The following is a 13438-nucleotide window of genomic DNA, read 5'->3' on the forward strand; positions in this document are numbered from 1 at the left end:
AGGACGTTTTCATCAGCATCAAAAGGTTCAACCAGCACGATGGTTGAAGTCACTGGTGGATGCACAGTTAAAGATCATGTTGGCACCTTAGTACCAGAAGGCACCCCAGAGGGAACAGAGGTCCAAATATGGCCAACAAAGTCTACTTGAAAGCTGCCACTTGAGTGAGGTCAGCAGCAGGATTCAGAAAATAAAGTAAGAGTAGGGTCTGGAACACTGGGCATGGAGCTGGAACAGAGCCAGGTCCTGTCAGTGGTCTCATGCTCCAGAATAAGAAACAAAAGCAAAGACACCATCAAAGTCAGAATTAGGGAATTGCTCTTCCAACCAGGCAACCTCTCCCAGCACCAGGAACGGCATTGAGCTAAAGATGATTCCCTAATTTGGTACTGCTCATAATCAGCATGGGAGGTCTTCGACAGCTTGGAAACCTTTCAAGGTGCCATTTGAGAGCAGGAATCGCAGAAAGATGGGGGCAAAAAGAAGACCACTCCTATTACTCAATAGCCATCGAGTGCATGAACTAAGACCATAATCAGTCCAGGAGAGGTGTGTAGGATCTAAACTTCAAAGGCAGACATTATTGGGTTCAGAAATGGTCACAGCATTAGCAACATCATTTAGATTCCAATTTTTTCCAGAGGTGGACATTTGTCCATAAAAAAATAAAGTGACAATTCAAGGAGTGTTAAGCAACTGGCGTAAGAGCAACAGGGTGGCACCATATATGGCTGCATGATATCCTACCCGGGAAGGCACCGGAGTCAGTCTGGGGCCATTAGTCTACCTGTTGGCCCAGGAGTAATATTAAAACGTTTGTTGATACAGTCTGGCTCCAGGGGATTTCAAAGATGAGCAATCAGCTAGTAGATGTATCCATCACAACGAGACCGGAGCAGTGTACCTTGCAGGGAACATAATGGGGTCTCAAAGTAAATTGATGATGAAAACAATCTACATGAGTTGTATTTATTTCAATGTCTTTCTTTGGGAAGATGAAGGTAGAGTCATACATAGTGTATTTTTTTAACTGCTCTGTATACTACTGCTCTGAAAATACATTTGACACAGCTAATAAAGTAGATGGAACATTTTCTTAGCCTCTAATATAATTTAGGCAGATCATATTCACACTCGCATTTTCGAAAAACGTGAACTTATTGGCTCCACTTGTGGTTATATGAATGATTGTCTTTCATCAATAAAATTACACACAAATAGCTATTGAACAAGGTGGTCCACTTAAGTGACACTATATCTCTCATGGAAGTTAAAGTCGTTTCTATAGTTTAGCAAAAGAAGACAGACCCGACTTCCTCCATTATGAATGAATAAAAAAGGTTGGTTGAATTCAGTAAGTGGGGTTTTGAATGTATTTTTATACATAGATTTATCTATTTTTTAGATACTGGAATAGTGGTATTTTCCTTAAAGGATTCTTTCAGGAGACTGGATTTCACACTTTCAAAACTAACCAAGTTTAACAACACAAGCACTCACTGTACCTGGTTCTTGGCTGCAATGCCAATAGTTCTATTTTTGGATCCAAACGATACAACTGCCCTGAAAGAAAAAAAAGACACAAAAAAGTGTAATGCCTTTCTCGAACAACTTACGTCAACACCCTCACAGACTTACTTCATACAGGATTTGCTGCATGTTCCACAACGTTGATTTAAATACCACATTAGCACTCTGTATGCAACAGGATTGACAAAGCTAAGAGGTCACTCCTTATGGTTTTGCCAATGCAGACCTACTGGCTTTGACAAAGCTTTTTGCTGATGCTATTCTGCATTGGGTAATCAGCATTATCCAAAAAACCATGCAAATATAGACCTATTAATAATGCAGAACCAACAGGTGTGGCTTAGCCCAAATTGTCAAACTGTTGGCAGATTAAAAGGATTTAAAGTTTTATGAATACATTCACTTAATGAGCAAAACATCCTGGTTTCACCTGTACATATTCTATACTACCTGTACTTTTTACTTTACTAATATTAGTCAAGTTTGTACCCATCACTATAACCATGCGCAGTAAGCTGATTTCAAGTAGGTTGCATTTGCCATTAGGTTTTCAATGGGTGGCAACATTTTAATTCAGAACAAGTGTTATACACGGTCAATGTATTTTCCCAAGTAATAGCTACATCTGTATACGAATACACTTTTAGGTATGCTTTTATTACTTATCGATAACAGCATTACTCCTAGACCTTCTCCCTCACCTTCCTTCTATACAAATGAGGCTTCCCTGCTTCCAATCAGACATTCTCCTTCCGAGAACTAAAAGCTCCTCCCACACCCTCCACCCTCCTGTAAGTACACAACTAGAACTAGGAACTCAGTTGTTCCTTACTAGGAACTCAGTTGTTCCGTACCGAGAGGGTGGAAGTGAACTTGAAGGAAGGCGAGGGAAAAGGACTAGGTTTAATGCCATTACTGGTAAGTGATACAAGCTTTATCTTCCATCGCCTTTCTTCCAAACAAATGATGCACAGCAAGAAAGAAAAAAAAAAGGGACAACTGATTTGCAAAAACACTGAAATCGAACTAAATGCATCAGCACAAAAAACTGCTCTATTACTTCATAGAAGATAATACTTTGCAACTAAGAATATTATCAAGGCATTCCAACTCGTCAATCCTATATTGTCTTACAAAAGTGGAAGGAGTAGCCTAGGAAGCTGCCCTACATATCTCCACAATTGAGGCCCCTTATATCTCAGCCATTGTTGTAGTCATGCTTCACGCAGACCTTCCCTGAACCCCAGAAGGAGAAACTTCACCTTTCACCTCATATGCCAAAATAGTTCAAGAGCGTATTCATCTACTCAAAGGGTGCAACAAAAAACCCCAAACCTGCTTCTAATCCAAACCTAAGAGGTTGGAGTACTTTGTCAAACCCAGCAGAACAGGAGGAGATAGGGGGAACCTCCTTCATGAGATGATCCTGATCCAACCACCATGAAAGATCCCTTTGAATCTGTTCCATCATCCTCATGCAATACGATAGACTGCAGGATACTGGCAAACAATTGGAAAAAATCCACCTCAGGAGCTTTTGCATGGGACACCTGGCCCACAAAACTTGAAAGACATTTAATGCCAAATGGCCCTGAACCTTTAACCATTCCACTTCTTTTGGTTCTGCTTGACCCTTCAAGCTATGAACATGGGCCAGCAGACTGGCCAGCTTTCTTTCTGACACCCCAATAATTCAACTGTAAGTCGTAACCCGGGCAGGGGGAAGACGAAGCCAGACCCATCAGGGGCCTTGGCCAAACGCCGGCCGGAAGCGGCAAGCTCCTCCCCCGCACATGTAAATAGCCCGCTCGAAAGGGGGTGACCAGGATTGGTCCCACCAGGGCAAACACAAACCCTCTCCCATCCGGGGACGAGCTGATGAGGCAAGGGGGGGATAAATAATGGGCAACGGACCAAGGTAGGCACAATACCGCTCCCTCCTCGCTGAATAGAAGAAGTAATCAGAAATCTCTGCAGCAACGGACTGACCGCGAGCCAGGAGCGAGACAACTGCAGCTAGGACAATCCAGATTCAGGACTGAGACACGGCGGTTGGTGGCGTTCTTCGCTCTGCAAAGGAGTAACGAGGGCACGCATCCGCTCAGCTGTTTTACGGTGCGGAGAGTGAGAGCACTGATTCGCTGCCTGACGCCCTGACTGAGGTGAAATCCACAGCGGGCAGTGGCGAGAAGACTTCTACACTGACCTGGAACGGATTGGCGGATGAGAAGGGACGCGTGTTACAGCGGGAGTGGCAGCTATGAGCCGGCTTTTGCGCCTTTTTCGGCGTGACCCATCCGCTCAGCTGCGGTGGCATGGGGGCGGCTCAAGAGGCAGACGACGCATCGGAGGACGGGCATGCCCAGTGGCAGGGAAGGCCTCCCCCTTAAAGGTTCACGGCCCCTCCGCTCACTCAACCTGGCCCGCTGTTCAACTATTTGATCCTGCACCGGGGGAAGCTCCACGACGACGGAGGCAGGCAACGAGGCCAGGGGCCAGCAGGAGGTCTCGGTTGCCGCCTGGGAATAAAAAGGGCGCAAAAGGTGACTGGGACATCCTTTCATTGTTCTGGCGGGTCAGGTCTGTGCCAGAAGGAGAAGGGGACTGGCGGTGAGACCCACTACAAAGCACAGCCTGCAGTAGGTGCAGGCCAGCCCTCGGCGACACTCGTGGGCCAGTCTTTCTTTGTGTGGATGCACCGGATCAGCTAAACAAGGGCCGGAGTCCGGTAAAGATACCAGAGGTGGTCCCCAAGTTCCAGGCATAGCCGACAGCGGGGCAGGAAAGCCCAGAGGACCACTGGGATACAAGAGAAGAAAAAACAGGGCAAAGAAAAGCCTAACTGGAGCATTTTTGGCTCACCAGCTTGGACGGGCGGGAAAACAGAGAAAGGCTCCAGAAGGCACCATCTCTGGCTAGCTGGTAAATATCGAAGGGCACCAGAAGGGAACCGGTGCACAAGGGATTTGCGTGGGATGGCAAACAAGCGTGCGCAAGCCGGGAGGAAGACACGGCTATCAGCGGGCTTCAGGGAGGACCGTGACAAGCTAGACAACAACGCGGGGACCTGATCTGAGCAGCGACTTGCAGGCAATGTTGGAAATAGACAGGTCGCTGGTAGCACTGAAAGGAGCAGCGTGGATGGACCACCAGATCCGGGATGGGCCCATGGGAAGAAGCCACGACAAGTAGGGCCAATAGGACTACCCCACAAGAAAGCCGGGGGTAGGGGGCATGCAGCCAAGATGGCAGCCCCCGCAGCCAGCAAGACAGGTGCAAGAAACACCCAGGCCAAGGGTGGAGGGCAAAGGGGGAAGAAGCAACCTCAGGCCAGGAACAGGAGGGCCACAACTCCAGAGTGGGTCTCCAGCTCAGAAACTGAAGGGAGCAGCGATGACAAGGGGTCTGTAGCCAGCTCGGCGACCCCTCAGGATACACGCGAATGCCGATCCGATGCGATCAACAAGGAGAGAGAGTTAAGCATTGCGCTTAAAGTGGCAAAACTGGGAGCGCGAGGGCGCGGTGGGAGGGTCCACCGGAGAGGGAACCAGGGCAGAAGTTTAATATGGGCACGCAAATGGGAGTGAGCAAGGTGGCAATGCAGGGGCCGTGGTCCATGCCACCCCCAAGGCAGACAGAGTTAAGCCTGGGGCAATGGCCAGGGGCAGGAGCCCGCGGCCAAGGAAACCTCCAGTGGGACATGGGTGGGCAAGGGGGTAGCCAGAGGTTGACCAAAGGGCCGACCGGGTGGCACAGGAAAGGAGCCACAGGCAAAGAAAAAGGGGACGCCAGCCAGTCTCCACATAGCTAGGAGGCAGAACCCGTGGTGACCACTAAGGAGGGGACAGCGGCCCCCGGGGGTAGGGGCACAAGCATGGCTTGGGAGGGCCTGGACCAGTGCGGGAAGCTGGCCAGCTAGTATCTGCGCCCTTCCGAGTGACCCCCCGCCCCACAAGCACGAAATTGTTAGGATTTGCCAATCTCATCCCACTAACAGTGTAGGAGAGAATATGGAGGAAGGAGTTCATAGACATTTTCTCACTGCTGGAAGTGCGTCAGGCAGATTTAGACTTAGCGGCGCAGGACAAAAAAGACGATGACTTGAGGGACCACTGCAAGCCAAGAGTAAAAAGATCAATAGAAAATTGGCTGAAAACATTCAGAACATTGGCATGCGTCTTCATTGAAAAATTTCCCCAAAGCACAGCAGCACTAATTTTATACGAGCAAAAAGTGCACGAGGCGCAGCAGTAGTACCAGGGCGATGCATGGCTGAAATACGATGAGGGTTTCAGGGAGAAGATGCAGGTGTGACCGATAATGGGATGGGATTCATAGGACATGGAGGGGTTCACGACACACATGGTGGCAGCCAGGGAAGGTGTCCGCAGCAAATAGAGCAACTTCCGTCCATACGAGAATAAGGGCAAAGATGAGGGGTGGGACAAGGGTTCAAAGGGAAGAATAAGGGCAATAACAAGGCAGGAAAAATATGCTGGAAGTTCGAAAAGGACGATTGTAATGGGGGGCATCATGCAGGTTTCAGCACGCTTGCGGGGTATGCGGGGGGGAATCACCCCGCCATCCGTTGTAAGCAGGCCCCAGGGGCAGTGGCCCACAAAGATAAAACAAACGTAAGGGAGTGAGGGACAGGCGTCCCTTTACCGGGGCAGTGGGGTGTGGGTGGGGGGGCAGACCTAGGTTGAAGGGGTGAGCTCCCTCCGATCGTGAAACCGTAGGTAGCGTGGTGGAACGCAAGAAACGTAGAAAAAGAGAGAATTACCAAAAGGTAGAGGCAAGGCTCACACAGGTCCTTGAGATGCCTCACGGCGGGGCACTGAGGGAGCCAAGGGCGGCCTACCGCCATGGAAAGAGTAGATGCAATGCTCCCGCAGGACTGTAGCATTCAATAATAAGTTGAATACAAAATGTTCTAGCTATCGCAAGAAGAATTTTAGATTCTATTAAGGACACGGAGGCGAGGATTATGCTTTCTCATTTCTTTACTGCACAAACAGCAGCCAATGAAAGTAAAACTACAATGGTAAAAAACAACATTTCCCATGAGGCTTTGAACCACGCCTCCAATACTACAGCCAATCACAGTAGTAACAAACATATAAAGTATCGATACACTAATCTGGCCTCCTCTTTCTTTGCGCGAACAGTCTCTTTAAAATAAACCAAATCTTGAACTCTCAACGGAGAGAAAAACAGTTCCTATAGGAATTCTCAACGGAGAATAATCCATAACCACGAAGGAATCATCTTCTTCCAGGAAGGTACAGTAGTTCAATCCAAAGAAGGTATTCAACTCTTGTTGGAATCATTCCCTGAAACAGAAAAAGAAGTTTGAGAAAAGGAGCCCACCACTACATTTCTCACTGGGTGGGTATAAAGTTGTTAAACAACATACTTCAAACAACTTTACAGTTGCATAACTGTCCCAACGGGTGGGATAATCCTCGCCTCCGTGTCCTTAATAGAATCTAAAATTCTTGTCGCGTTAGCTAGAAAATTTTGTATTCTATGGCAGGACCGGAGGCTTCTGATTATGCTGGTTCAAAGCTCATCAATCACAGCATCAGAAACATGGGGAATAGGTTTAAAATAAAAAACTTTAAACATTGAATCAGAAGACCAATCAGCCGCTTTGAGGATGTCCTCTAAGCGGGAACCTAACAAATAGGCCTTAGAAGCCATCGCACCTCTAGCTGAATGAGCACCATAGACAGAGATATCGATGCCAGCCTCTGACTTAACCCAACGAACCCATCTGGCTAAAGTAGCCGCAGCGACTGGTTTGAAGGGTTTCTGAACAGAGATCAGCAACTGGCCTAAAGGATCAGTCCTGTGAGCAATAGTCCGCTCTTCATAGCATTTCAGACACTGCAACACACATAACTTGCTATTATGTGGAAAAGCGGGATACTCCACTGAGCGTGACATGGTCTTAGTTCGTCGTGTAATAACAAAGGAGACACCCTGCGGAGAAAACATCCTACCAGCCAAATCTAAAGCTCTAACATCTGAAACTCTGCGACATGAAATGAGACACAGTAGCATAGTAAGCTTGGCAGAAAGCTGTTTTAAGGACAAATCACCATTATCGGGCCAGGTTTCCAAAAGAGTAAGAACTTTTGTAACATCCCAAAGCGTGGAATACTTGGGCTGAGGAGGGTTGGCCACACAAACTCCTTTAAGTAACTTACAAACCAGGGGATGCATCCCCACAGTCTTACCATCGATGTGATCGCGACCAGCAGAAATAGCAGACCTGAAATTATTAACTGACCTGTAAGCCAGGCCTGAAGCTGCACATTCAGACAGAAAATTCAGAACATCAGTTATAGTTGATCCCACGGGATCCACCTGTTTTGGAAGGCACCAACCCACCCACTTCTTCCAAGATGCAGAGTATCGTTTCCGGGTGGAAGGAGCCCACGCTTGCTGCATGAAGCTGGAAGCCTCATGTGAAAGGCCTGCAAGGCACTCATGTCTCCGGAGAGCATCCACACCATTAAAGTCAACTGATTCTGCAGGATTAGGGGATGGCAAGACCCCACTGGATCCTGCAGAAGCGTCGGGAACACTGGGAGCCGGAAGGGAAGGTCCACAGATAACTCCAACAGCGTGGGAAACCACGACTGAGTCGACCAGAACGGAGTTACCAACACTATTGTCGCCCTCTGTCGGCGCACAAAAGCCGCCACCCTCGGGATCAGAGCAAACGGAGGAAAGGCATAATTCCTCTGTTGCCCCCAATGGTGTAGGAATGCATCTGTTCCCATTGCCATCGGATCCGGTGTCCAACTGTAAAACAGGGGAAGATGGGCATTGAGGCGAGAGGCAAACAGATCTATCTGACAAGGGCCTCGCATAGTCATGATCTGCGCAAACAGCGATGGATGAAGCCTCCAATCGCTGAAGTCTCGAAGAAACCAGGAATTCCAATCCGCCACCTGATTGAATTTCCCCGGAAGGTATTCTGCCACCACAGAGATCTTGCGATCCAGGCAAAAGTGCAAAAATTCCTTCGCAATGTGTACCAGCATGCGAGACTTCGTTCCTCCTAACTGATTGATGTATCTCACCGCTGAGACATTGTCCATTCGAAGAAGAATACAACAGTTGCTCTTCAGCGGTGAGACAGACCTGATGGCAAACGACCCTGCTAACAACTCTAGACAGTTTATGTGTAGCGTGAGTTCGTCTGCTGACCATCGTCCTCCTGTGGTAAAGTCTCCACAGCGAGCGCCCCAACCCCACTGACTGGCGTCTGACTCGACTATCACATCTGGGGCTGCGCCGAAGATGGCTCGGCCATTCCAGGCTGACATGTGTTCCAGCCACCACTGAAGTTCCTCTCGGGCCTCGGGGGAAAGAGGAATGAGATGGTCGTAATTAAATTTTCTCTGTAAATAAAAGATTTTCAGTCTCTGTAGGGCCCTGTAATGTAAGGGGCCCGAGAAAATGGCCTGAATTGACGAAGCCAGGAGGCCCACAATCCTCGCTAGAGCATGCAAGGAAATCATTTCCTTGTTCAAGGTGGACTTTATTTCCCTCTTGATGGACCTGATTTTGTGAAGAGGGGGGAGGAGTTGCGCTGATACTGAATCTATCAGAAAACCTAGGAATTCCATCTGTTGGTTCGGTATCATCACCGATTTTTTGGCATTGATAACGAACCCCAGATTCTGCAACAGGGACGTCGTCCACTCTAAGTGGGTGAGAAGAAGAGTCCGATCTTGGGCTAGAATAAGCATGTTGTCTAGGTAAACAATGAGACGCACTCCCATCTCTCGGAGGCGAGAGATCACAGGTTTGAGAAGCTTGGTGAACACCCAAGGGGCTGAGGACAGACCAAAGGGCAGCACCCTGTATCGGTACCACTGCCCTTTCCAAGGGAACTGTAACAACTTTTGATGTGAGGGGCAAATGGGGACAGTCAGATAGGCGTCCTTTAAATCTAAACGGACCATCCAGTCGTTTTCCAACAGAAGGTCTCGTAAAAGATGGATACCCTCTTGGGATTGAAGTCTCTTAAATTTAAAACTAGGCGCTGACCGCCTCCTTTCTTCTGAACTAGGAAGACGTTGCTGCAGAAGCCTCCTGGAATGAAGGGTCCTACAGCAATAGCCCTTTTGGCTAACAATTCTTCCAGCTCTGAGTCGATAAAACTCTGTTCTAGAAGGGAAAAAAGGAGAGGCTGAGGGGGAGAGGCCTGAAGGGGACACTCTAACATCTCAATCTGGTAGCCCTGTACGGTCTGGAGGACCCAAAAATCTGAAGTGAGATTCGTCCAATTCAACACAAAGTGACGCAACCTGCCCCCCAAAGGAGCCAAGGGGCACACGGGACTTACCCGAGGATTGATTGTCGAAATTCTTGTAGCCTCTGTTGACACCTCGATTAAAGCGGCCTCTGAAGCCGCGTGATCGTGACGGGTAGAAACCGGCCTGGTCCGGCTCTTGCGTGTAGCCTCTGCCACGTCTGGGTGCGTATCCCCTTTGAGGACTGGTATTAGAATAGCGGCCGGTCGAGCGTCCTCTGCCACGTCCGGCCCTATTAGAGACCTGGTGCAACACCCTCTACAAGGAGGCTTGAGACTTATCATGGGACGCGAAGGTAATAACAAATTTCGCAATATCTTTCACAAAATTGTCTCCGAACAATTGCCCTTCCGCCAGAGGACCCGGTTCAGAAGAAGCCAGCTCCACTAACTGAGGGTCAATCTGGAGCAAGACTGACTTTCCTCTTTCAATCAATCAATCAATCATAACACTTGTATAGCGCACTATTCACCCGGAAGGGTCTCAAGGCGCTTGGGGGAGGGGGTCCGCTACTGCTCGAACAGCCAGGTCTTGAGTTGTCTCCTGAAGGCGAGGTGGTCCTGGGTCAGCCGAATGTGGATGGGGAGGGAGTTCCATGTCTTGGCCGCCAGCTAGGAGAAGGATCTGCCTCCGGCGGTGGCTCTTCGGATGCGTGGTACGGCGGCGAGGGCGAGGCTAGTGGACCGTAGCTGGCGGGTGGGCGTGTAGAAGGTCAGGCGGTCGTTGAGGTACTTGGGGCCAGGTCGTGGAGAGACTTGTGTGCGTGGGTGAGGAGCCTGAACGTGATCCTCTTGTTGACGGGGAGCCAGTGCAGGTCCCTCAGGTGGCCGGAGATGTGGCTGCGTCGGGGGATGTCCAGGATGAGTCGGGCGGAGGCGTTCTGGATGCGTTGGAGTTTTTTCTGTAGCTTGGCTGTGGTACCGGCGTGGAGGGTGTTTCCGTAGTCCAGTCGGCTGGTGATAAGGGCCTGGGTGACTGTCTTCCTGGTTTCGGTCGGGATCCATCGGAAGATCTTGCGAAGCATGCGAAGGGTGTGAAAGCATGATGAGGAGACGGCGTTGACTTGTCTGGTCATCGAGAGGGAGAAGTCCAGGATGAAGCCCAGGTTGCGTGCGTGGTCTGTTGGCTTGGGAGCGGTGCCCAGGGCTGGGGGCCACCAGGAGTCGTCCCAGGCGGCGGGCGATGGTCCCAGGATGAGGACTTCCGTCTTGTCTGAGTTCAGTTTCAGGCGGCTGTTCTTCATCCACTCGGCGACGTCTTTCATCCCTTCGTGTAGGCTGGTTCTGGCGGTGTCGGGGTCTCTGGTGAGGGAGAGGATCAGCTGGGTGTCGTCGGCGTAGGAGATGATGTTGAGGTTGTGTTTGCGTGCGATGGCAGCAAGAGGTCTCATGTAGACGTTGAAGAGGGTGGGGCTGAGTGATGAGCCTTGGGGGACGCCGCAGATGACTTCGGTGGCCTCGGATCGAAACGGGGGGAGGCGGACTCTCTGTGTTCTTCCGGCGAGGAACGAGATGACCCACTCCAGTGCCTTCTCTTGGATGCCGGTGTTGCTGAGGCGTTGGACTAGGGTGCGGTGTCGAACGCTGCAGAGAGGTCCAGGAGGATGAGTGCCGCTGTTTCCCCGTTGTCGAGCAGGGTTCGGATGTCGTCGGTGGCTGCGATGAGGGTGGTCTCGGTGCTGTGGTTGGCTCTGAAACCAGACTGCGAGGGGTCGAGGAAGGCGGCAAGCTGTCTGTTGACGATCTTCTCGATGACCTTGGCAGGGAAAGGGAGGAGCGAGATGGGGCGGAAGTTTTTGAGGTCGGTGGGGTCCGCTGTTGGTTTCTTCAGTAGGGCGCTGAGCTCGGCATGCTTCCAGCTCTCCGGGAAGGTGGCGGTGTTGAGGGAGGTGTTGATGACGTCCCGGAGTTAGGGTGCGATGGTGGAGTCGGCCTTGTTGAAGACGTGGTGGGGGCAGGGGTCGGTTGGAGATCCGGAGTGGATGGTGTTCATCGTGCGGGCTGTGTCTTCGGTGGTCACCATGGTCCAGGTACGGAGGGTGGCGGTGGGTGCGTTGGTTCGACGGTTGGGTGCGTGGAAGGTGTGTCGAAACTGTTGTGGATGTCGGCGATCTTGCGGTGGAAGAACGATGCGAGAGAGTCGCAGAGGTCTTGTGAAGGAGTGATGTCGTTGTTGCCGGTGCTGGGGTTGGAGAGCTCCTTGACGACGCTGAAGAGTTCCTTGCTGTCGTGGGCGTTGTTGTCCAGTCGCTCCTTCAGTGATTTCTTCTTGGTGGTGCGGATGAGCTGGTGGTGCTTGCGGGTGGCGTGTTTGAGGGCGTTCATGTTGTCAGTGGTCTGGTCGAGGAGCCAGGCTTTCTCGAGGGTGCGGCAGGTCTTCTTGGAGTCCTTGAGTTCGTCGGTGAACCAGGGGGCCCTCTTGCTTCTGGGTCTGCTGGGAGGGTTCTTCAGTGGTGCGAGGTCGTCGGCGCAGGTGGTCTGCCACTGCGTGAAGTTGCGGGCTGCTTCGTTGGGGTCCGTTGTGCTGGCAGGTGGGTTCTGGCTGAGGGAGGTGGTGAGCTGGTCGGCGGTGATCTTGCTCCAGCTCCTGTGAGGAACCTGTTGCGGGTGGTGGTGGGTTGTGGTTTTTCTGAAGCTGAAGTGGACGCAGCTGTGGTCGGTGCAGTGGAGTCCGGTGGAGTGGCTGAAGCTGATGTGCTTGCTGGTTGAGAAGACGGGATCAAGCGTGTGGCCGGCGTAGTGGGTGGGGGTGTTGACCAGTTGCTTGAGTCCGAGGTTGGCGAGGTTGTCCAGCAGGGCGGCGGTGTTGCGGTCCTTGTTGTTCTCCAGGTGGAAGTTGAGGTCCCCTAGGAGGATGTAGTCGGCGGAGATGAGGGCGTGCGGGCTGATGAAGTCCGTGATGTCTTCACTGAATTGTGTGCGTGGTCCCGGGGGTCTGTAGATGAGGGTGCCTCTGAGGGTCGTCTTTGGGTCGGTGTGAATCTGGAAGTGGAGGTGCTCGGCGGCGGCGAAGGTGTCGTTGGAGTCGGTCGTGATGCGGATGGTGTTCTTGTGGATGATGGCGATGCCTCCTCCGGTCTGGTTGACGCGGTCCCTCCTGATGATCTTGTACCCGTCCGGGATGGCGATGGCGATGGCGGGGGCTGAGGAGGCGTTCATCCAGGTTTCCGTGTCTGTGGACGGAGCGGGTGTTGAGCAGGATGCACTTCAGGTGGTTGCTGCTGGTGCTTGGCTTGGCGGGCGCGGTGCCGGTTCGGAGGCAGGAGAACTTGCAGGTTCTGCAGGTGAAGGGTCCGTGAGTGCGTTTCGGGGCGGCCCGGCAGCAGGTGGGGTTCCGGCCGGCATTGAATGCGTTGAGGGCAGCGGCATCGTAGGTCTGTCGGGTCGTCTTGCGTCTGTGGGGGCCAAGGGTCCTGGCACTGGGCGCGGTCCAGGCGCGGACGGGCGCAGACGGGCTTGCCTTTGGCGCGCCTTCGGCGCACAATCGGCGCGCCCGCTGCACGTGTCCGCTGCGCGTCCGCGCGGTCGCCATTTCAGGCTAAGTGGGAGGGAGGAGCAGCTGGGAGGCGGGAGCGG

General features: G+C 51.5%; 1 protein-coding gene across 1 annotated transcript in view; it reads right to left on the bottom strand.

Moving 5' to 3' along the window:
- HSPH1 (heat shock protein family H (Hsp110) member 1) overlaps positions 1-13438 on the bottom strand; it is a 735818-nt gene that overhangs the window by 665655 nt on the left and 56725 nt on the right. The window contains exon 2 of the mRNA XM_078656001.1: positions 1506-1563. Within this exon, the coding sequence (XP_078512127.1) occupies positions 1506-1563 (58 nt within the window). The remainder of the gene's footprint in view (positions 1-1505; positions 1564-13438) is intronic.

The sequence above is a fragment of the Lissotriton helveticus genome, chromosome 8, assembly GCF_964261635.1.
Source record: "Lissotriton helveticus chromosome 8, aLisHel1.1, whole genome shotgun sequence".
Taxonomy (NCBI): Eukaryota; Metazoa; Chordata; class Amphibia; order Caudata; family Salamandridae; genus Lissotriton; species Lissotriton helveticus.